Below are 25494 nucleotides of genomic sequence, written 5' to 3'. Positions count from 1 at the left end.
GACGGTGCCCCCATATTCTGGGTGGATCTTCCCTCCTCCGTTAAAACTCTCACAGACATGTGCAGAGATGCATGTTCATGAAGATTCCCCACCCATCTTAGAACTCACTTCTGCGTCATGCTCTGACAAAATGATGCATGAGAGGAGTGGATCCTCAGGGCTAGGAGGTGATCAACAAGTACATATTATTTTAACATTGCTACATTTATTTATTTTGTGTATGTGTATGGGGTTGGTGTGTACAGGCTGCAGCACAGGTGTGGAGGTCAGAGTTGGTGATCTCGTTCCGCTGTCTGGGTTCTGGGACTCGAACTCAGGTTATTAGCCTTGGCTGCAAGTGCCTTTACCTACTGAGTTATCATCTCCCAGGCACCAAGAAATATTTAAAGTGATATTGAACATAGTGGGAATTTTGAACATAGTGGGATATTGAACACAGTGAAAATTCAGTACTTGAGTAAGTAGATGATTTCCAAATGTCTCCAGCTTGGGCCAACATATTCAATTGTTTTATGGACAGTTCTACCTGAATGGCCAATATGCAAATGAGTTCATAATTTTTGATGGATTTGCTCTTTTTCCTCAGATGTGATAAAATTATTTAGGTCATTTGGTAGAGTTTTACTAGCAAAAAATTAAGTCAAATTTATTAGTATCCAAAGTACATTCTATAGAAAACAGCTTTAGGGAAATGAAATATTTTATTACTTTGTTTTTGTGAATTACCTGAATCAGAGAATAATCATTACTGAGAGAAGTTTTTCAGTCTGATATTGTGTCTCCACACTTCTGCTAATCATCTGAGTATGTCATCACCAATGAGTAAAACTGAAAATAATTTTTATCAATTCAAAGCCAAATCTATCACTAAGTAATGTAATTACATAAATTTTCCCTACAAAAAGCATACTATCCAAAGTAAAGTAAGATCTATTTAGGTAGATTTTTCTGAAGGATTATGGTTGTTGAACTCAGATCTTTTAAAATGATGGAATGCACACAAACCTAAATTCTTCAGAATTTGAGTAAAATGAATTGACCTTCAGGTCTTTTCACACGAATCTTACCAGTACATAGTTAATTATTCTCAAATGTTACAGTTTGACTTATTACACATATCTGTCATTATTGCAGCTTGGAGACAGCTGGGATTTATATGTTTTCCAGGTTTAGAATCTCAAAAGTATTTCTTCTGATCTTGTCTCAGGGTAGGTAATTAGGAATTTAAATAGATTAAATTCAAATTTCAATGGTAGGGAGATGTTAGTAAATCAGAATCATAGGAAACCACAGTTTAGAGAAATTGTCCAAGTTTCCCAGCTAATTAGAGCAGATTTGGAATTAGACTATCAGTTATTATATGAAGCAAACGTTGTGTGAGAGATAACAATACTATCTATTGTTTGAAAGCTTACTAAATAATTATTTCCTGGTTGGGAAAGATATAAAAGAAGAAAATGATTTATCTGGTTTGTCTTTGAAATAAAATGTGAAAATATTTCCAGTGTTTATTTTGTCTCTTGCCTGATATGTACACACACTCATTTCTCACTTATTTTTTATCATTAATGAGCACTGTTTACCATACTTGCAGTGTAAATGAATCTGAGCCTTCCTTTGAAGCAACCAGAAGGTATTATTTCTATTTTTACCCGAGTTTAATAAGAATAACTTCGTCCCCTGGTCTTTAACCTCTTGCTCCTGGTTCCCCTGTTCATTCTGTGGCGTACAGTTATTTAGTAAAATGTGCTATCCCGACAGCAGCGGTTCACAGCCTTTGAAACCTGCTAAAAGGATTAATTTGCTAAGCCAGGAGTGGTGGCACATACCAGTTCTGGAGAGCCTGAGGCAGGAGGATTGATTTAAGTTCTAAGTCAGTCTGTGCTGTATCATGAATTTCAGGAACGGCCTGGGCTGCAGTGTAATACCCTGTCTCAACAGACCAAAAAGAAAAAAAATAAATTTGCCAAACAAAGTTGTTCATTGTAGCAACTGTTTTTGTCTCAATGGTCAGGTGTCTTCCAACCTTGGCTGAAACTCAAATTGTCCTTACTAAAGGGTTTGAGAGCTCAGAAAACAAAAACCCAAAGAAATAATGCATGCACTGATTGTGAATCCATTCTGAGTAGAGTGTTGAAATGCAGCCAAGTGCTACTACCACTCAAAATATAAAAGGCTCTGGGTTTGATCCCCATCATCAAAACATAGAACCCCCCCTTAGACTAAGGGGGAGGGAAGGCAGATGTGTCAGAGTTTGAGAACCACTGTTTTCCTGCATATATAATTATCTAAAAATCGACTAGCACACTAGACTCCAACCTGTCCTCTAAACTCTTAAGATGTAATGTTTCCAAATGACCACCGAGCTCATTCCTCCTCACTTTAACCTTGATCCCCTTTAACCATAATTCTTTCATTGGTACTGACAGATCATGAACTAACTATGGAAGTTGCCTTTTAAACTTCCCTCCTCCCTTCCCAGCCTGGTTCCATCATCTTCTCGCTCTTCAGCTCACATCATTTTCAAACAAATGATTGCAAATCAAAGTTTGATGTACAGACATCTGGTAGAATTTTAAAATCAAAGAAACAGGAGGGGAGAAAGTTGTCAGTTTAAAAATTATTTTAATATATTTGAAATATGTACTTTAAATGTGTTGTTTCAATATTGAAATAGACTCCTCTAGGTATTATTCTTCATTTTGAAATATTTATAAATTATCTATGACCTCAAAACGTTAAGCATCTGCAATTCTAGTTTCAATTCATGTTTTCTTAAAGGACTCTAAAAATTCACAATTGCAAAAGGTGCTTTTAATATAAGCTAAAACATTTGTGGTACTGGACATAGTGAATTATTAATATTCTCTGAATCTCAATTTAGAAAAGAAAATATCTATTAGTTTATAACTTAAAACACTTCATCAGCACAAGTGAATAAAAATTTACATGTTATGTGACATTTTTATTACTCTTTGATTAAATTAAAATCCTGTAATTTTGGTGGCTTATTTAATAGATTCTTAATAAAGTTGGTGGTTTTTATCTTTTTCTCTTTAGTTCTCTGCTACTGTACCTGAAATATTTTAACAACTTTTATTTTCCTTAGTTATACCAAAATGCCCACTCAGCACAATCCTTCATAACTCCACGTTTGTCTTTCCATTCTACTTTCCAGCAGGAACAGGTACTCTGTGGCTTATGCAGCTCAAAAGCCTTGGCTACTAAATGCTACAGTCGAGGAAAATATTACTTTTGGAAGTCCTTTCAACAGACAGAGGTAATTTGGCACATACAGAATTTAGGGTTGAAGTAACAAGTGCTTATAAGCTATGAGCTTGGTCCCTGGTTTTAGGACATTCACATGAGATACTTCCTATCTTTGTTGCTCACCCCTGCCTACCCTTGTCCCTAAGGTATTCTGAATCAACTCTTAAGAAAAAGCTCTCTTTGGAGGTCTCAGCCCACCCAGTGCACTTAGTGAGAAGAATTAATACTCCAAGACTAAACAGAAGAAAGTGATGTGTGTGTGAGTCTGGGATTAGAGTCACTCACGTTGGAACAGATAAAAAAGCAAATATCCAAGCATGTTGCATCAGGAGGGTTAACTGGTCAGAAGATGACTTTGGGAAAGAAAGTGTCAGGTGCCTAAGAGGAGTTAGACTATGCCACCTCTTGACCATCTTCCACAGGAAGGCATGAAAGTGACCTGTGCCTTCAGGAAGCTTTACCAGCCTGGGCAATAGGACCCTAACTCACCTGGCGTCTTGAAAGTTAAGATTAGGCCAGGAGAGAAAAGCCAGAAGCAAGACAGCTTGGGCAGGAAAACATAAGTTACTAGGGTCTTCTGGGGCCTGGGAAGTCAGGCAGAAGGACTTCAGAAGGTTGAAATCAGATCAGGTAGGATGCAGCCAATTGGATGCAGTTATGGTGTTCTGAGGAGGACTTACAAGCTGTAGGAGGGAGGTATGGCTGGGTGTGGTGATGCGTGCCTGTAATGCAAGTACTTGAGAGATGGAAAGAGGAGGATCAGGAATTAAAAGATCCTTGGATACATAGTGAGTTGGAGGTCAGCCTGGGCTACACGAGACCCCATCTCAAAAAAAAAGTCTAAATAAATAAATAAATAAAATAGAAAATAAAAATAGAATGGGGCTATAAGGAAAACTTGATGTGAAATTTGGGCTGGGCATGGTGGTGCACGTCTTTAATCCTAGCACTCAGGAGGCAGAGGTAGGAGGATCTCTGTGAGATGGAGGCCAGCCTGGTCTATATAGCAAGTTCCAGGTCAGCTGGGGCTACAGAGAAACTCTGACTCAAAAGGAAAAAAAAGAGTCTGCCCAATTAGATGTCCATAGGCAGATACAGCATCACTTGGGACCTGATGATATCAAGGCGGCAGAGAGAGTCAGGACTTTGACATGCTGTGTGTTCTCTGACTTGGACGCAACAGGGAAATGTAAAGGAATGGATGGTTGGGGAAAACATTCTAGGACAAGAATGGGCAAACTTGAGGAGACAAGATTGAAGAGGCAAGATTGACTTGAATAATTTAAGACTCAGTAATAGCTGAGGGCTGAGAGGCTGTCAGTAGAGTGTGTACCTTCCAAGCATGAGGACCTGAGTTTGATCCCCAGAACCCATGTAAGCACAACTGTGTGTTGTGGCTAGCACTGTAATTCTGGGGCTGGAGACAGGATGATCTCTGAGGTTGCTGGCCAGTCAGCCTTCATGTACTTGGTGAGTTCCAGACCAATGAGAGACTCTGTCTCAAAAAAATAAAGTGGACCACGCCTGAGGAATGACACCTGTGGTTGTCTACTGACCTCCAGATGACACCTGCACCTGCACACACACACACACACACACACACACACACAAACATGCAAACCCATGTACAAGTACATACATATACCTGCATACACATGAATACACACACACGTGTACATACAAACAATAAATAAGTGTTGCTAATTTCCCTAGCATCTCTCTAGTTCTGTGTTTCCCTATATTTTTAATTAGTATGCTTTCCAGCCCCAGCCTTAGCTCACCTTGAGTACTATCAGTTCTCATCGCCTTCCTCCCTTTAAGCTGCATGATCATACAAGACACCCAGTCAACCTGTGCGTGGCTATGATGAGCCCTTCTTTCCCTCATGGACACCATGAAATGCTGCATCTTTGGAACTTCCTTAAGCTCCATTTTGCTCATAATTTTTTTTCTTAACATATCCCTACATTTTCTGGGTACTTTTCCTTTAAGAGTGCTTGGTACCCACATCCACCGACATCATTTGACAAAGCACATTTCTGTTGTGCGTTTTTGTCTGTCTGCTGCTGAAGATGGTAGTTTTAAATTTTATAATGGAAAGATAAAATTCAATGTACTTTTCACATGGAGAATAATGCTTCAAAGTAGACATATACTGTGGACAGACAGAGATCTGGCTACTTAACGTACGTATTTCATCATATCACTATCATTTTTCTTACAGCAAGATTACTGGAAAGGTGTCCTTGCTTGTCCAGTGGGCTTACACTAAGTTGTTCAGCAAATGTTTTGTTTCAGTCTAAGATATTGAACTTGGGATTAAGTTTGTGGACAGGGTATGAACAGTGATCAGAAAAATTAAAACCAGATGAGTGGGTGAAGAACTCATAGTATATATACATTAGTTTATTCAGCATCTAGGAGAATTAAATTACATTTATTTATTTATTTATTCCCACTTCGCAGATAGCACCCTCCCATAGCCTTCCTCCCCCCCACTAGAGCCCTGATACTCTGATGTCCCTGCTACTGTCTGCTGTGTTGTCCACAACCCCAGCCTGAAATTACATTTTTTACTAGAAAATGGATGTGGCTGGAGATATTAAAACCAAACAAACCAGACTCAGTGAGACAAATACCATGCATTCTCTCTCATTTGTGGATCAGGATGTGTAAAACAATTTGCCTATCTCTGTGACATGAAGATGGAAGGGAGTCTAAGAGAGGAATGGATTAACGGAGATGGGGCAGGGGTGAGGAAGGGCGGGATGGAGGGAATGAATATGGTCAAAGTTCACATCTACTTGACAGAAAGTCTGTATTTTATAAAACCTGAAAAATCATTTCTCTCAAAGGTACAAAGCTGTCACCGATGCCTGCTCTCTTCAGCCAGACATTGATTTATTACCGTTTGGAGACCAAACCGAAATTGGAGAGAGGGTAAGCCATGTGAAGTTTAATTAATGAACAAGGATCTAGAAAAGTCTTTTGGTTGTCTTTATTCCTTAGGGAATGTAATGAAGTCTGAGAGTTTAGGAGTTGGAGTTGCAGATTGTCCTAGTGACATGTACCAAAATAGGAGGACAGGTGTCCTTTGACACCCCTGTCCCTTAGTACTCACTGAGTTACCACTGTGCATGTCCAGTTGAGCTAGGAACTCTCAGAGAATGTGAAATGCCATCCCTGACTTTGACCAGAGGTACTTTTGCTTACTTGAATCCTTTTGAAACTGAGATTGTTCCCAACAGTTCCTTCCAGTCTTGTTGACATCTATTTATTCTTTTTAAATTTATTTTTTATGTTTATGAATGTTTTGTCTGAATGTATGTAAGTGTACCATGTGAGTGCAGTACCCACAGAGGCCAGAAGAGGGCATCAGATCCCCTGGAACTGGAGTCATGGATGTTGTTAGGCACCATGTGGGTGCTGGGACCAAACCTGGCTTCTCTGCAAGAGCATCCAGTGCTGTTAACCACTGAGCCATCTCTCCAGCCCAGCATTTGTTTATTCTTGTCAAAGTGTTATCTTTACACAAACCTGCTTTATGTTGATGTCATGTTATTCTGACCAGTGAAAAAAATGTTCAGACCTGCAATGTTTATCACATGAAAGACTAATACATTTTGTAACTCTCATAGGTTAGAGGTTGTTCCAGGTAAAAAGGCTAATAATGTGCATATGGTCTGTGACAGCAAATTGGTGTTGTGGGCATTTTTTACTTTGTGGTACTTCTGAGAATAACCAAGGCTGAAGTGTCAGACTTTGCCCAAATGCAGTTATTTGAGATTACTGGACATCTGTCCTCTTCTTAGTGACTCACCCTCCCTCCCTCCTTCCTTCCTTCCTTCCCTTCCTCCCTCCTTCCCTCCCTCCCTCCCTCCCTCCCTCCCTTCCTCCCTTCCTCCTTCCTTCCTTCCTTCCTTCCTTCCTTCCTTCCCTCCCTCCCTCCTTCCCTCTCTCCCTCCCTCCTTCCCTCCTTCCTTTCTTCCTTCCTTCCTTCCTTCTTTCCCTTCCTCACTCCTTCCTTCCATTAATTAATTAATTAATTAATTAATTAATTTTGGTCTTTTTGAGTCAGGGTCTCCAGGCTGGCCTTAATCTCACAGAGATCTACCTGCCTGTATCTCCTGAATGCTGGAATGAAAGGTGTGTGCCACCACGTCCCGTTCAGTAATTATTTTTTATTGTAGCATCATGTACTGTTTAAGAGGAGTAACTTAACTTCTTTTAGCCTCAGTTTCCACAAGTATAAAATGGGAATAATATCTATGCTGTGTGGGATAAAAGAAGAAACGTAAAGCCATTTAGACAACCTGGCATATACTAGGTGCTACTTAATATTAGTTATTGATCATCATTCCTATTTCATTGTGAAACAATATTATTATTATATTGTTACATTATTATATATTATTCTTTTTAGCATAATGTTATATCAAATTAAGTAGATATGTGTTGGGAGCTAGAATGATAACTTAGAGATTCGAAGTACTTACTGCCTCTCCAGAGGACCTGAGTACCATCCTCAGCATCCACATCAAGCAGCTCATATGCAACTATAACCCCAGCTCCAGAAGGATCCAATGCCCTCTGGTTTCCAGGGGCACTAACACTCATGTGTGTATGCATGCACCCAGACACACATGCATATATACATAATTAAAAATGAAATAAAAAACTTTAAAAAACAGGTATGTGTCAATTAACCTACAGATATATTTCAGAAGAGGAAAAACTTTGGACTTGCTTGCAATCTTTGGCGCTCACCAAGTTCTGTTTTTTAATGCTTTTTCTACAGTAAAACGCTATCAGAGTGAAAAGAAAATGGTGTTAGTCACAAAAAAGACTATTAAGCTGGGCATGGTGGTGCAAGCCTTAAGTCCCAGCACTTGGGAGGCAGAGGCGGGCGGATCTCTGTGAGTTCAAGTCCAGCCTGGTCTACATAGTGAGTTCCAGGACAGCTGGGGCTACAGGGAGATCCTGTCTCAAAAAGATTAAAAAAAAAAAAAAAAGACTGTCAATATCAATATACTTCAAGCGTAAACTTTAGAGAAATTTCAGTCTTTCTTCCCAGTATTTCCAAAATGTAATAAATTATTAGTTATGTCTAAAATGTTTAGTGACATTCGCATTTTAGGGATTCTTTATTGATGGTGAAAATGGGTGTTTCTGGGTGTTTCCTTTCCAGGGCATCAACCTGAGTGGGGGGCAGAGGCAGAGAATCTGTGTGGCTCGTGCTCTTTACCAAAACACCAACATAGTCTTCTTGGTAAGAATCTGAGCTTTGTTTTTTTTTTTAATATACCACCCCCCATTTAGGGACAAATGGCTCCCTAAAAAGGTAAATCATGTGGCTGAAGGAAAGATGGTTTGACGGTTTAATCTGTGGAATTGTAGGGTGGAGAGGAGAAAAAATCCCCGCAGTACAACTCAGCAGACCAGTATAGAAGTTGAGAATTGGTGGATCCAGATTGGGGTCCAAGAAAGTAAAATAAAAGAGCAGTGGGGTGCTCTGAGCAGCGTTCAAAACATGCATTGCCTCCCAGCACTCCCATCTCCCGACTTCCTTCCCCGTCTCCACACATTTGGTGTCCATAGAGGCCAGATGAGAACATCAGATCCCCTGGACCTGGAGTAACAGGTGGCCCTGAGCAGCCTAATGTGGTGCTGGGAACCACACCCAGGTCCTCTGCAAGAGCAGCAAGCGCTCTTAACCACTGAGCAATCCATCCAGTCCCCAATAGTTTTCTTCATTTAAATGTCCCCCAAATAAGGACAAGTATTATTTGATACTCTGTGTAACACTGCAGGAATGAACTTACGGATGAAGAGAACCACTAAAGTCCATTAAGACAGCTTCCTAAAGCATTGTCTGTCTTAAGCACTTGGTGTGTGACACCTTCTTCCAGGGAAATGCATTAGCTCAGTGTTAAGTATGTTATTTTTATAGCTAATGACAATAATTAACATTTATCTAGTGTCTATTATGTACCTGCTCTTATTCAAAGCATTAAATTTGCATGAAAACATCTTGTTAAGGAACAGAGTCCTGTTGTGGTAGAAATACCATCTCTAAGCTCAGATTCATCTACAATTCAACTACTCCAATTATCTCTTCATTCTTTGTTTTGGTCTGTTATTGTAAGTTGCTAAGTAATGTTGGTTTCTGAACTTTAAGAGTCTAGAAGAATGCAAATTACTTACAATATTGTTATTTACTTTTAAAGTATTATAGTTTTCAAGGTGAAAGAGAAAAAGAAAAGCTTCAATTTTAAGTTAATGTTGTTTTAAGTCCAGAGTCTGCTGCTTTTTTACATATTGGATTTGGGAAATCCCTCCCTCCCTCCCTCCCTCCCTTTCTATCATTCTTAGAATTTTCAGTGGCATATATTCATTGTGTACTTGTCCCTCCCGCACTCTGAGTCTGTTTACTCCCCTCCACCCCCTTCCTTTTTCCTCTACCACTCTGTCCTCTCCGTCTGTCACGTATGTATGGTTTTATGTAGCACTCTACAGGAATTATGGGACCTGTTCACCTCCCTCTACCCTTCAGGTCCTGTGTATACATGGTTGTATGTGTCTCTCTAGAGGAATGGAGTTTGGGACATGATCATCTCTCTTCTGCTTCAGGATGACCCTTTCTCAGCCCTGGATATCCACTTAAGTGATCACTTAATGCAGGAGGGAATTCTAAAATTTCTCAAAGAAGATAAGAGAACACTTGTTCTTGTGACTCACAAATTGCAGTATCTGACCCATGCTGACTGGGTGAGTCTCCTGACATTTATAATAACACTCGTATCACAGTGGTGTTAAGAAATCATTTCTGAAGTAGCTTTAATTCATTGGACCACTTTCCGACTTTGTCGTATTTCTGCTGATGTCTTTAGATCATAGCCATGAAAGATGGAAGTGTGTTAAGAGAAGGGACTTTGAAGGACATTCAAACCAAAGATGTTGAGCTTTATGAGCACTGGAAAACTCTTATGAATCGACAGGACCAAGAATTAGAAAAGGTGAGCACCCAGTTCAGAACTTGGAGCCCCCGTATAATTACTATGAATGCTTTGAAGAACTGTTGTGCTTCATTAGATGTGCAATGCTTCATATGGGTCCTCATCTGAAATCCCAGATAACTGAGTTTTCACATATCATTAGTGAACAGGCTACTTTGAATCTACTGCGTTTTATTTATTTATCACTTAGTATGGGTATGTGGTATGGTATTTGTGTATGTAGTAGTTTCTTACATCTTGGTTCTCATGAAAGTCATGAAGAGCTGGGCGTGGTGGTGCACTTCTTTGATCCCAGCACTCGGGAGGCAGAAGCAGGCAGATTTCTGTGAGTTCAAGGCCAGCCTGGTCTATATAGTGAATTCCAGGACAGCTGGAGCTACAGGGAGACCAAAAAAAAAAAAAAAAAAGTCATCAAGAATTGGGGCTGGAGTGATGGCTCAGCAGTTAGGAACACTGACTGATCCTGCAGAGGACCTGGGTTTGATTTCCAGCACCCACATAGTGGCTAACAACCATTAGTAACTCCAGTTCCAAGTAATCCAAAGCCCTCTTCTGACGTTCATGGGCATTGCATGACAAGGGTGCACTTACATGCATGCAGGCAACACACACACACACACACATACACACACACACACACACATATATATATATAATAAAAATAATAAAAAACAATAAAGGGGCTGGAGAGATGGCTCAGCAGTTAAGAACACTGGCTGTTCTTGCAGAAGACCCGGGTTCGAATCCCAGCACCCACATGGCAGCTAACAATTGTCTGTAACTCCAGTTCCAGGGGATCCAGCAGCCTCTTCTGTCCTCCGTAGGCATTGCATGACATGGGTGCAATTAGGAATACACACATACATGTAAAAATAATAAAAAATCATAATGAACAAAATATTAAATGTTATGAAGAAAACCACAGAAAGTCATGTAGGTGCACGCTCATGCACACAAGCGCAGACTACAGGGTCCTTTGGGCGTCCTGCTCTGTCACTCTGTTTTATTTCCTTGGAACAAGATCTCTCAGTGAACTTGGAGCTTGGCTGGTGGTCAGCTGTCCCCAACAATTCTCCTGTCTCTGCCTTCCATAATGCTGAGGTCACAGGTGTGTGTGACCATATCTGGCTTTTTACTTGGGTGATGGAGATTCAAACTCAGGTCTTCCTGCTTGCACAGCAAGCACTCCTACCCACTGAGGCATCTCCCCAGCCCCTGCACTGTTCTATCCCAATGCTGTCTTTCAGATGAAGTGCTGTTTGAGTTTGGAGCTAAAACACTTGCAATTATGAGTACATCTAAAAGGCTGGATGAAATATTAATTAAAGCTTGAGACTTTCTTAGTTCTGATTTGCTGATTTATACTGCATTTTTATCATATATAATATTTTTCATTCATTACCTAAAAACAGAATCATGGGCAAGACAAAAGCCAAGGTGATCTTGAAAGAAGGAAAGCTGTTTGCTCTGTCCGAAGTCGCCAGGCATGTCCGGAATGATGCTAAAGGAAGCTTTGCAGAAAGAAATTAAAACAAAAATTTATGTTTATCTTTTTTACGAATTCACAAAGCCCTTCTTACATAATCTCACTTAGTTCTCATAAAAGTCATGGTGAGTCAGCACAAAAAGTATTTTCTCACTTTTACAGATGAGAAAACTGAGGGGTAGAGGCATCAGACGACTTTCCTAAAGTTGTACAGCATCTACAGATGGTGCTAGCAGGACTAAAACTCGAGACCAATCCAGTGTAACTGCACCACATTGCAGTAATAGTAAATGAAGTAATGTCAGAGTTGGAAACCAGATTCGGTACAGCTTGTGTCCAAGAGAAGAAATTGTAAATTGAACTTGAAAAATCTCTGAAAAATTTTGCTTTTGCGTTTGGGCTAGGATGTGTCCAGAATTTGGTAAATTGACTGTGACTGGGCTTTATAAAATGAAACTGTTGTATCAGCTAATTTCTAAAAAATCGATTAGAAAAGTAAATTGTACTATTTTGGAAAGGAAAAATAGAATCTCCGTTTCTGTAGGAAAAGGAAGATTAAAAAGTAACACAACTTCTGTTGTGTTTCTTCTTTCTGTAACAAAGATCACATAAGGAAAAAATACATGTTAAAATATATGCCTAAAAAAGGTAGAACACAAGATGGTTGGAATTAGGATGACAGGGAAAATATTACAACGTACAGTGAGCAAGTGCCCACTTAGGAATGGGTCTATGGGAAACTTGACCATAAATGTACTGGGAATGGCTCCAAGTGACATTTTTTTCAGTGCTCTAAATGTCAGGGACAAAAGAATATGATGTGATGTAAGCTTAAGGAGTTAGACAATTTATGGGTTACTTCAGAAAGAAGATCTGGAGGAAAAAAAAAACAAAACAAAGCTCTTGTCTCGATGTGACAGTGATATCATTTAAGCAAGCCAGGAAGAAAGTCCATTAAGTTGTATTTAGAACTGAAGGGATCACCTGAGATAGCATAGCTTCATAATTAAAGACAGATAACAGAGTGTATAAATCAACTCAGAGAGATCTGGAGCAAACTAGGGCAGGGCCAGGGTAAACGCAGTTGTGAAGTGGAGGCCAGGAGGAACCAGACTGAATCCAACACCTGCCTTGAATCTCCATCTAGGGCTGGAGAGAGATTATTGCTACTGAAGGAAGGCAGTACTCAGGGCTGGGGAAAAGGCTTCGTATGGGTAAAATTCTTGCTGTACAATTGTGAGAGCCCGTGTTTGGATTGCCAGTGCTTTCATAATAAGCCATGCATGGTAGTGTGTGTCTGTAATTCCAGAGCTGGGAGGTGGGGACAGGAGGATCCCAGGGGCTTGCTGGTCAACCATCCTAGCCAAACAGATAAACTTCAAGTTCAATGAGAGACCCTGTCTAAAAAAGTTGGAGAGCGACAGAAATGCCTGATGCCTTCCCCTGGCCTGTAGGGAACCCCCCACCCAAACAGCCATCCAGCCAAAGCTCAGAAGTACAAGGCCAAGAAAGCCTGGCCTGTGTGCAGGACACAGGGAAAAATTGCAGAAGGAACATGAATACAACGTCAGTCAAAGCCCTGCTCAGGGATAAGAACCCAGTGTGAGCTTCAGGGCAAGAAGGAAGGACCATGTCAAAAAGAAGCAATGGGGCCACAGAGCTGGCTCAGCAGGTAAGAACAAGGGCTGCTCCTGCAGAAGACCTGGGTTCCGTTCCCAGCACCCACATGGCAGCTCATAACCGTCTGTAACTACAGTGCCAGGACAGCTGATGCCCTCTTCTTGCATGCACTTAGATACATTCAGGCAAACACTCATATTCATAAAATAGTAAATAAATAAAGTTTTTAAAAGATAACGATGAAACCTGTAACAAAGATCACATTTGACTGATTTAAATATTACATAAAAATGTAGCTTCCAGCCTCAACTACTATTTTCATAATGTTATTGAGCAAAATAAGTGAATATCATCTGATGATCCTGACTTCCTGTTTCCCTTCGCACACCTCAGCGAGGCCCAGGAAATATTTATTGGATAAATGAAACTAAATTTGTATTTATAATGCAAACACCAATGCAACTTGAATAATGACTTTAATAGGAGCATTTATTTTGAAGAAAAGTTGCTTTAAGTTTTGTTTTTTAAGATTTATTTTTATTTTAAATTATGAGTGTGTGTGTGTGTATGTGTGTGTGTATGTGTGCATATGACTATGTGCAAGTGAGTGCAGGATCACACAGAGCTCACAAAAGGGTGTTGGATTCCCTGAAGCTAGAGTTACAGATGGTTGTAAGCTGCCCAATGTGGGTGCTGGGAACCAAACTTGGGTTCTGTAGAGAGGCAGCAAGTGCTCTTAATCACTGAGCCATCTCTCTAGCTCCAAGTTTCTATGATTTTTTTGTTTTGTTTTGTTTTGTGGGGGGCTGTGGGTTTTTTAACTAGGATAAATGTTAAACTCACATATAATTTACAGGAGCTATCCCAAGACTAAATCTACTTTTCCATGTTGAGATTTGCTGCATTCCATTTTATGATTTGGGAGGGAGAGGGAACTTTATTCATGTTTTATTTAGTCCCATAGACACATGCTAGTTTTTACATCATTAGGTAACATCAGTGGCTAGTGTAAAGCTGTCACTGTAAAAATGTTGTTCAGAGTTATTGATAGTCTGAGGATTGCTGTGACTATTTTAATCACAAATCCAGAAAGAATGGAAATGGAACCTTCTAGAATGGAGAGCTTTCCACATACACGCTACAAGACCAAACCAAACCAAACGCAATACTTAGTGACTGATCACTCAAAGTTCATTTGATTATTGGTGTAATCATCAAACTGTGTGTTTATCATTATTCTTTTCTGTTAAATTTCCTGAGCCCCCAGAGGGCCTGCGATTTACCATAGACTTTGAAGTCTCTCTGTCCAGGTGTCTGGAACATTCCCTTATAGAATCAGGGTGATAGTGTTCCAGACTGACTGCAAGGACCAGGTCTAACAAACTCTATAATACCTAATCATGCTGCTAAGGTTCTGAGGCTGGTGATGGATAAAGAAAACAGCTTTCCCCTTTGTATCCTGGCCAGAGGACCAGCCCACATCGACTCTTCATATACAGCAGTTTGATTTTGGCACCGAGAGTTTTACCTATGGGGTGGTCTAAACCTGTGAGGTACCAAAGGTCCCTTGTTCTACATGACTCCTTTCCTCCCGAGCTTGTTACCCTTTGTGTTTATGTATCTCCTTCAATGAGATGTTAAGAAATTCATGCTGATTTAATCATTTGTTGTAATAATGGATGCCTGATAGCAGTTTTGCCCACCCCAAACTGTATACAATTCTGTTTATTTTCCGAAGTGCAGTTTTCCTATGAAACTGTAGCTGGCCTCAAACTCCACCCTCCCCCCGCCTCAGCTTCCCAAGACCTGGGAGGGGGGGGTGCGAGGCAACATGCTCAACCTCTGTACTGTTTCTTCTTTCCTCAAACTCCACCCTCCCCCCGCCTCAGCTTCCCAAGACCTGGGAGGGGGGGTGCGAGGCAACGCTCAACCTCTGTACTGTTTCTTCTTTTGATTTTCACATGTGTGTCGTGTCCTGTGCAGGTATGCGTGCATGCTTTGCACACGTGCGGGTGGGTAGGTATGTGGGTGCTTGCAGTTGGTGGTCAAAGGTGATGTCAGGAGTCATCTTAATTCATTGAAGCAGGTTCTCTTGATCAAACCTAGAGCTCATGGATGTGGCTAGCCTTGGTAGCCAGCTTGCTCTGGGGATCCAGTCTCTGCCTCTATTTTCCAAAGCTGGATTACAGGAGGCCACCATGCCTGTCTCTGCCTCTGTCTTCCAAAGCTGGAATTATAGGAGGCCACTATGCCCACCTGATATTTATGTGGGTTCTGGGAACCTGAATTCAGGTCTTTGTGTTTGCAAGACAAGCACTTTAACAGCTGAGCCATCTCACTAGACCCCCACTTCAACATTTTTAAAGGAAGGTATTTAACAGAAATGAATCCTAGGTTAGAAAAATTAGGTCTTGGTGATGGAACTACAGAGTTAGCCCCTCACATTGTAACTCTTTCTGGCTTCTCACCGGCCTACATCTCTGAGCACTGAGCACTGAGCACTGTGTAAACTTCCAGCATCTGTTCTCACAGTGGCTCCTGTGATGGAGTCCTATGTGAACAGAATCCTTGAGACCTTGAGACTGGTATAAAACCATTGGTACACATGTACCATTCATGGGTAAGTCAAGCCGTTTTCTGGTGGGAGTTCCTTCAGTAATACTATAATGTCCTCTGTAGGACATGGAAGCTGACCAAACAACTTTAGAGAGGAAAACTCTCCGAAGAGCCATGTATTCAAGAGAAGCCAAAGCTCAGATGGAAGATGAAGATGAAGGTAGTTCTTTCTTATTGTATCTGAAACATTCAAATAGGTTGACATGACGTGAGAGGGTCATGTTGGTGACTGGTGCGCTACTGTGTCATGTTGGTGACTGGTGCGCTACTGTGTCATGTTGGTGACTGACTGGTGCGCTACTGTGTTGTGTTGGTGACTGGTGCGCTACTGTGTCATGTTGGTGACTGGTGCGCTACTGTGTCATGCCCCTTTACAGAGGGCGCAGAGCTGAATTAAACACATAATATTGAAAATGAAAAAGAGTCAAGGTAAGGCTTATGTCCCCCTTCAGTTAGGGCACCACTCGGTGTCTCTTACTAGATTTATGCTGTGTGTCACAGAAGAGTGAAAGATGTTGGGGTTCTGGAAACAGAAAATTTGAAAAGGTCTAGTATAAAGGGCCATATCAAGTTAATAAAATGTTGATTCTTCAAAAATCAACATCAGGGACTGGAGGGATGGCTCAGCAGTTAAGAGCACTTGCTGCTCTTGCAGAGCGCCAGGATTCGGGTCCTAGTACCCACGTGGCAGTTCATAACCATCTGTAACTCCAGCTCCAGGTGATCTAATGCCCTCTTCTAGCCTTCATGGACTCCAGCACACATGCGCTGCACATAAACTCATACATGCATATACACATAAATAAAAAAATGCCTAAATCTTTTTAAAAAATTTTTTTTGGAAATATGGGAAAGATGGTGTTTGGAAGTTCCTTCATTTGATTCATTCAGTAAGTTCTCATGAGGTTTCTATGACAACACAGAAATGAGGGATAAGGAAATTTGAGAGCCATTTGTTACATTTGAATTTTCCACATCTAATACAGTTACTGAAAAAAAAAAAGATTTACTGGGCATTTGAAAAAAACATAAAATAATTACGTCGCCTTGATACGTGTTGCCAAGAAGATTGTGAAATAAACTACTCTGAAAGTCCATAGAGCAAATTCATCAGACTTCAATTCCTCTGAAGTTTTTATTTACCATGGCCTTTCTTTCAGGACAACTGAGTAGACAGCATTATAATCTGAAGGTAGAGACTGGCAAAATGTGCGGCCTACACATTGCAGGTGACAGGCCTTCCGTGTTTGGGTAATATTCATGTAATAAAGGGATGAACCCAGTAGAGGATGGATTTTATATTTTAATTCCTAATTTTGAGGGCATTTTATGCTGTAAGTAGAGTACACTTCTAAAATCCTAAACCAGTTGTTTCTTTTCTGCAATATATATTTTATTGAATTTTTATGTATTTGATAGAATACATCTTAATTATATTCATCCTCCCTCCCCTTTCTGCCCCCCATTTCTAATGCATTTTGTATAATTTTATTGAATTTTTGAAATTTTCACACATTATAGTTTGATGGTATTTAAATCCCCTCCCCTATCCATCAGAGAAGTTTCCTTATGCAGCAGATGGTGACTAACACAAAACCCTGCAATTGGCCAATGTGCAGAGAACAAGAGGCCGCAGAGTGCTTGTCCCCAGTAGGACACCTACTTCAAACCTCTGCCTCCCAAGGCTCAGGGATCACTGTGGAAGAGGAGGTGGAAAGATTGTAAGAGCCAGAGGGGGTAGGTGATCACAAGGAAACAGTCGAGACAGCTGGTCAGCTACTTATTTCTAATGCATTTTAAAATGTAAAGTTGTACCAACCAGCTTGAGACTCCCATGCTGCAGGAGAGAGCCAGTCACTGAATGTGCTGCTTCAGCTCTGGGCTTGCTGGGTCGATCCTTCTTAGGTGTAAAATAACAATATTTTCTTTATAGAAGAAAAGGGAGTAATGCATGTTAACTACATAAACACTACCTGCTAGGATGATTGCTGGCCCAGGTCCCAGAATTATGGCTATTAAACCACCAGGAAGCAGGGAAGGGAGGCAGGGAGCATCTCTCCCCTGGGGAACTGGCATGTGTTATTTCCACTTACTATTGACCAGCTCATCACGTGGACAGATTAGGTACCAAGAAAGTGAACACGAGCTGTCTTTAGGTGGAAGGCATGAGTAATTTGAAATTTCAATTGGTGGAAGGTGGACACTGGGAGGACAGGTAGCAGTCTGCAAGGACGCACACACACACACACACACACACACACACACACACACACACACAATTCTTCTCAAGTCCTGCCCACAGAGAGAGCACTCTCTTACCAAAGAGGATTTCATCCAAGACTTAGTCCTTACAGCATTCGGCTGAAACACAGGAAGTGATGATGGACCATCTCCCTCTCATATCCAAATTGGATCCCTCTAGTCTGATAACCCATAGACAAAAGACAAGTTGCCTGTCCTTTCAACTCACAGCTGGCCCCTGTTAGAGTGGTGGAGTGGATTGCACACAACATAAGCATAATGTGCACAGCAGTAAAGAAGGAGCAGGAGGAGACTTCACCGTCACTCGACCATATGACTCACCAAGCTTTGCTGATCAGAAAATCAAAAGCTTCCCTGTCATAGCAGTGGGGTGTGTTTATAGGCTAACCCATCTTGGAGACTCCAGATGGGTTCAACGTTTCAGAGGCACACTCTGCTCTGTTGACTTCTGTGGTCCCTGGCTTTGCCTCTTCTCCATAACATTTAAAATGGGACAGAAAAATGATGGGCTAGTCTGCCGAGGGTGTGTAGATATTTCAGAGCCTCTTTTCAAAACCCAGTGCAATTTTCTAAATTAAGAAATCTATGGATCAACGAATTATAGATGTTTACAGGCCAAGAACATGGTTTGATTGGCAACACAATTCCATCAGTAACTTAAGCTTCTGGACTATTTGCACAATCCAGAAATCAGCAAGCAATCTGATCTATACATGGATCTTTTACTTTGTTCATTATCCATCCATCCATCCATCCACCTATCCATCCATCCGTTCATCCATCCATCCACCCATTCATCCATCCACCCATCCATCCATCCATCCGTTCATCCATCCATCCATCCATCCATCCACCCATCCATCCATCCACCCATCCATCCATCCATCCACCCATTCATCCATCCATCCACCCGTTCATCCATCCATCCATCCATCCATCCATCCACCCATCCATCCGTCCATCCGTCCATCCGTTATTCATCAATCCATCCGTCCATCCATCCATCCATCCACTCATCTATCCATTCATGCATCCACCCCATCAATCCTCCATCCATTAATCCCCATCCATCCCTTATCCATCCATCTCCTGTCTATCTTCCATCCATCTAGCTGTCATCCATCCATCCATCCATCCATCCATCCATCCATCCATCCATCCGTTCATTTTCACCTCCCTCCCTTCCTTTCCTCTTCCCTTCCTTCCTTTCAGAAAGGATTGAATGTAGCCTAGGCTTTCCTTAAGCTCCTTATGTAGCCTGTAGCCTAGGTTAGCCTTGACCTCCTGATCCTCTTGCCTGTACCTTCCAAGTACTGGGATTTTGGAATCATGTCACCATGACTGAAAATTTTTCACTATTTAAAAAAAATTGAAGTTTGCCCTCCTTTAAGTATTTAAAATTCCAAAACTAATACACGTCTAGAAAGTTAAATGGAGTTTTGTGTTTTTATGGGGAAATAAAAAGTCTTTCTGGTGTTCACCTGAAGATTAAGCAATTTTTTTGTGTGTGCAAAAATATAGAGGAAGAAGAGGAGGAAGATGATGATGACAACATGTCAACTGTGATGAGGCTGAGGACCAAGATGCCCTGGAAAACCTGCTGGTGGTATCTCACATCTGGGGGGTTCTTCCTGCTCTTCCTGATGATCTTCTCCAAGCTTTTAAAGCACTCAGTGATTGTGGCTATAGACTACTGGCTGGCTACGTGGACATCAGAGTACAATATAAACAACACTGGAAAAGCTGACCAGGTACAATGACCTCAGGAAATAAGGAGGTGAATGGGGAGACTAAGCTGACCAGGTACAATGACCTCGGGAAATAAGGAGGTGAACGGGGTGACTAAGCTTACCAGGTACAATGTCCTCAGGAAATAAGGAAGTGAACAGGGAGACTAAGCTGACCAGGGACAATGACCTCAGGGAATGAGGTGAACAGGGTGACTCACTGGTCTACACAGCTAACATCCAGAATAGAATAAACTGCCAGTAATGTTAGACCATGGCATCTCTTGTTTTTAAAGTTTTTTAAAAGATTTTTAAAAAATTTATGTGTATGTGTGTATCTGTGTGGGGCTATGTACACATGAGTGCAGTTTCCCAAAGATATCAGAAGAGGGCACCAGATCCCCTGGATCAGAAGTTACAAGCCATTATCAGCCATCTTTATGTGGTGCTGGGAACTGAATCTGGATCCTCTGAAAGAGCAACAAGTGCTTTTAACCGCTGAGTCATCTCTCTAACCCTGTTTTTACAATTTTTATTAAGAAGCATTTAAAGAAAATGCTTGGATATGGATTCAAGGTGTCTCTGCATGCGTTGTGTGTATTGTTATGTGAGTAAAGAAAATTTTGTTGTTAGATGATTTTTGATTCTGTATTAGTATAGAAGGTGGTCCTTCTGTGATCATCGACAGAATGAACTTAATGTAGAAAACAAGGAGTGTGCCAACCTCAGAAATAGATAGGTTCTACAGCCTTTAGGGAAACCCTGAGGAGAAGCAAGTGGGGGCTTGGCCTGTGGGGCTGCAATGATGGGGATACTGTAGAGGGTCTCCCCAAACTGCACTCCTTCCACTGTCTGAATGCATGCAAGAGAAGGAAGCCAGCCATCCTCCTGACTCCGCTCTCCCATGAACTCTTCCTGCTGCTTCTTCTTAGACTTTCTATGTGGCCGGGTTTAGCATCCTCTGTGGAGCTGGAATTTTCCTTTGCCTGGTCACGTCTCTGACTGTAGAATGGATGGGTCTCACAGCTGCCAAGAATCTCCACCATAATCTTCTCAATAAGATAATTCTTGGGCCAATAAGGTAAAAAAAACACATAGTTATTTTTTGTCACTGCACATGAAATAATAAAAGCATGCCTTTTATTTTTATTTATTTATTTTTAAAAATCTATTTTTATTGTTGGTAATTTTGTATGCATATGGTATCTGCATTATTTCCATCTCTCACAGTCCCTGTCTGTGATGGTCTGAATCAAAATGTCCCCCATAGGCTCTGAGTATTTGGACATTTTGTCCCCAGTAGGTGGCGCTGTTTTGGGAGGTCTTAGGTATGGCTGTCCTGGAGGAAGCATGTCACTGGGGGTGGGCTTAGAGCATTCTTAAGCCTTGCCAGATCTCCAGTCACTCTCTTGCTTCCTGTGCCTGTGGGTGATGATGTGAGAGCTTAGCTTCTGCTCCAGCCACCTCTAGCCACCAGGCCTCCCTGCCATGACAGACTGTAATTCCCCTGGAACTGTAAGCTCAAATGAACTCTTCCTTCTATAAATTGCTCATCAGTGTGTCTATCTCAGCAACGGAAGAGTGACCAATGCACTGTCCAGTTCCTCCCTTGTTCCCTGCCCCTCCTCACCTTCTTATCCTCCTTCTTTGATTATTGTTACATACACATTCATATGTTTATATACATATACACATACTGCAATGAGTCCATTTAACCTCTCAGGGAGCTCGTCCCTGGAGAAAACTGATTCGCCATCCCTCAGCATCCATTGACTGCCTGTAGCTCTTCATCTTGAGGTGGGACCTGGTGAAATTTCCCCTATGCACCTTGGCTTTGTCATTATGGGGATTTTGTTAGTCTACCAGACTGAATTAGTTGCTTTTCTATTGCTGAGGTAAAATACCACGGTCAAGGCAACTTAGAGAAGAAAGTTTATTTGGCTTATAGTTCCAAAGGGGTAGGAGTCCGTCATGGTGAGGAGATGTGGTAGGAGGAAGCCAGGGCAGAAAGCTGAACACTCACATCTTCAAGCAGGCACAGGAAGGAGAGAGAGAGAGAGAGAGAGAGAGAGAGAGAGAGAGAGAGAGAGAGAAAACCTGGAAGTGGGATGAACCTTTGAACTCTCACACACCCCCCCCCCAGTGATGTGCTTCCTCTGACATGGCCACAACTACTAATGGTTCCACAACCCTCCCCAAACAGCACTGTGCACTGGGACCAAATGTCCAAATACTTGGAGCCTATGGAGGGGCCGTCTCCTTTAAACCACCACACACACTGTGGAGATTCATTGGTTCATTTTCCCTACTGTGTCTAGAATTCATTAAACAGTAGCAGGCATCTTGTCCCTCTGGCTCTTACAGTCTTTTGGTCCTTCTTCCTCAGTGATCCCTGAACCTTAAAAATTGCATCGCAGATGTATCACTAGGAGTTGGGTGTCTCACAGTCACATATTCTCTGCATTTGACCAGTTGCAGAACTTTGTAATAGTCTCCATGTGTTACAAAAAGAAGCTTCTTTGATGGGTGGTGAGAGGTAGACTTGTCTGTAAATATAAGAATATGTGTTCAGAATATAGTAAGAAACGACTTTGGTCCAGGAAAGTGAAAAAAATGGGTTCTCCCTAGGGTCTGTGAGCACTCCAGCCGTGCGGTCTTGGCTATGAAGAACATGCATTTTTAAAATGGAAATGAAATGTGAAATTTTAAAAGAGTTTTAGTCATTGACCAAATAAATAAGATGATATTCTCATTTTCACGACTCCAGCTGTCCCTAGCAATGCTCGCGGCCCACTTTGTCTGTATCATCATCACCTTTGACCTGTTTTCGCTTAGGTTCTTTGATACCACACCCCTGGGATTGATTCTCAACCGCTTTTCCGCTGATACTAATATCATCGACCAGGTGAGTATCTGAGTTGCATCCAAGTTCCAGCATGAATTTCTCAGTGCTAAATGGCATTTCAAGATAAAGCAAGATGGCTCTTGATGGCAGCAAATTACTAAAATTTAAATTAGGGCCTATTTGCCTGCATATCCAAACCCAAAAATGAATTTTAGAACAAAATTGTTATCCCTGTTGTCGTGTGTGTGTGTGTGTGTGTGTGTGTGTTTATGAGTGTATTTCTGTGGTATATGTAGGTGCTCATGTGAGTGTATGCACTTGTGCATGTATCTGCATGTTCACTTATGTACACATGCATGCAGAGACTAGAGGTTGGCATGGGCGTCATCCCCAGTCATCCTCCACCTTATTTGGGGGGGGGGGTCTTTCACGTAACCTGGAGCTCACCAATTGGCTAAGCTGGCCGACCAGTGACCTCCAGGAATCCTTGTTGCCAACCCCCTACCTCCAGCACTGTGATTATGGGCACACCTACCTGAAGGCTGGACATGCAAACTCGGGTCCTCACGCTGGTTTGACAAACACTTTACTGAGCTATCTCCTCTGCCCCTAGAGTAAAATCTTAAAAGAACTTTAATTCCAACTAATTTGTGCACAAAGAAGAGGATGCTGAAGGATCAGCATGAAATAAAGAGATGAAGGAAAGTGTGAACCAACATTTAAGGCTTTGTAATAAAAGAGAACGATTTGGATGAATGTTCTCGGCCAACTTGCAATATAAAGTTCTTGAAGATTCAATAACCATCCAGAGTTTCTCCCAGAGGTGATGATGCCAAGCAGTCTTTTAGTTTTAATAGACTGGACTTTTGTTTGTTTTTGAGACATGTTTTTGTATCACCCAGGCTGGCCCTGAGCTTCTGATCCTCCTGCTTCCACTTCCAAAGTCCTGGGACTCTAGGCATGCGCCACCTTGCATGACTAGTTGATCTTGAAGCTTTAGACAATGTGATATTTTAGAAAGTATTCTAAAAATGCCCACTTTAGTTTAAGATCCTTTGATCTCTACAAATTTATCCCGAAATTAAAGACACCATACTCTAAATACAAATCCCTTCAAGAGCAGAACCCTAGAGCGGTTGACAAAGGAACCTGGCAAATCCAACCCCCACCTTTTCTGGAGCTCCAGAGTTATATTAGGAATATACAACTTAGCCTCAATTTGGAAAAAGAAAACCTGATACATACAACTGACAGAAAGCAAGCCAGGAGATTCTCATGGTTTCTGGCATTGGTATTGTTACCCTGCACCTAAAACATCTCTGAAGAAATATTCATAGAAAAAAAGAGGTCAAACAGTTGTTTATAAGACGATAAAGTAGTTTCCTAGAAAATGCAAAACAATTAGCAAGATAAAGAAACAAAAAGATATGTCAAGATATTTCATATGAAAATTGGCAACTTCCTCTATGCCAGTTACAAATTTTTGTGAAAAACAAGTGTCATTATACTAACAAAAGTTATAAAAACAGAAATAATGATACTTTATAGAAGATCAATCTCAGAAGTCATAAAAATCTTGTGTGTGTATTATAAAGAAAATTTCCTTGTCAATTATCAAGAAAATACAACAAAGTAAAGCATTCACCGGGTATGGTTGTGCTCGCCTTTAATCCCAGCACTCAGGAGGCAGAGGCAGGTGGCTCTCTTGGCTCAGCTTGATCGACATAGTGAGTTCAGGCCATCCAGGGCTACATAGTAAGACCCTGTCTCAAGGAAAAACAATTAAAGCATCCCATTTTTTCTAGAAGATACAGAGATGAAAGGAACAAAATGGACATTTAAAAGCCCAGGGATGGGGAGCTGGCTCAGTGGGCAAGGTGCTTGCTACACAAGCAGGGGGACCTGAGTACAGATTTCCAGCACCTACCACGTAAAAGGCAGGTGCAGGGCATGTATCTATAACCTCAGCATGGTGGGTGGCATGGGAGGGACAGGTAGATGCCAGGGATTTGCTGGTCAGCCAGTAGAGCTGAAATGGAAAGTTCTGGGTTCATTGAGAGATCCTGGCACAAAAAATAATGTGGAGAGGAGCTGGAGAGATGGCTCAGTGGTTAAAAGCACTGGCTGCTCTTGCAGAGGACCCCGGTTTGGTTCCCAGTACCCACATGACAGCTAACAACCATCTGTAACTCCAGTCCCAGGGGATTCAGTGCCCTCTTCTGACCTCCGAAGGCATTGTATGACTCAGATGCAATTACATGCATGCAGGCAATACACTGATACACCTTTAAAAAATAAAAATAACGAATAAAAATTAAGGTGGGGAGTAATAGAGTAAGATGCCCAAAGTTGATTTCTGGTTTCCACACATGCATGCTCCCAGGGGCTCTCACACCTGCATGCATGCATGTACATATAAATTAGTCCATATAGAAATTTAACACAAGATAAATGTGGCGTCTTGAACTTATTAGAAAATCATTAATTTTTTAAAAAGTAAAAGACATTGAAAGGCTGGCCGTGGTGGTACATGCCTGTAGTCCCAACACTTGGGAGGCAGAAGCAGGTAGATCGCTATGAGTTCAAGGTCAGCCTGGTCTACATAGTGAGTTCCAGGTCAGCTGGGACTACAGGGAGACCCTGTCTCAAAAA

At 41.4% G+C, this 25494-nt stretch overlaps 1 protein-coding gene across 1 annotated transcript in view; it reads left to right on the top strand.

Annotated features, from left to right (window-relative positions):
- Abcc9 (ATP binding cassette subfamily C member 9) overlaps nt 1–25494 on the top strand; it is a gene marked incomplete at its 5' end in the record, with an annotated part of 121192 nt that overhangs the window by 48874 nt on the left and 46824 nt on the right. The window contains 10 exon segments of the mRNA XM_017802816.2: nt 1595–1633; nt 3179–3280; nt 6126–6210; nt 8459–8539; nt 9901–10038; nt 10161–10286; nt 16072–16168; nt 19792–20021; nt 20930–21078; nt 22833–22902. Coding sequence (XP_017658305.1) covers nt 1595–1633; nt 3179–3280; nt 6126–6210; nt 8459–8539; nt 9901–10038; nt 10161–10286; nt 16072–16168; nt 19792–20021; nt 20930–21078; nt 22833–22902 — 1117 coding nt within the window.

The sequence above is a fragment of the Nannospalax galili genome, unplaced genomic scaffold (genome assembly GCF_000622305.1).
Source record: "Nannospalax galili isolate Female #2095 unplaced genomic scaffold, S.galili_v1.0 scaffold1086, whole genome shotgun sequence".
Lineage (NCBI taxonomy): Eukaryota > Metazoa > Chordata > Mammalia > Rodentia > Spalacidae > Nannospalax > Nannospalax galili.
This window is presented reverse-complemented; position numbering and strand designations above follow the sequence as displayed.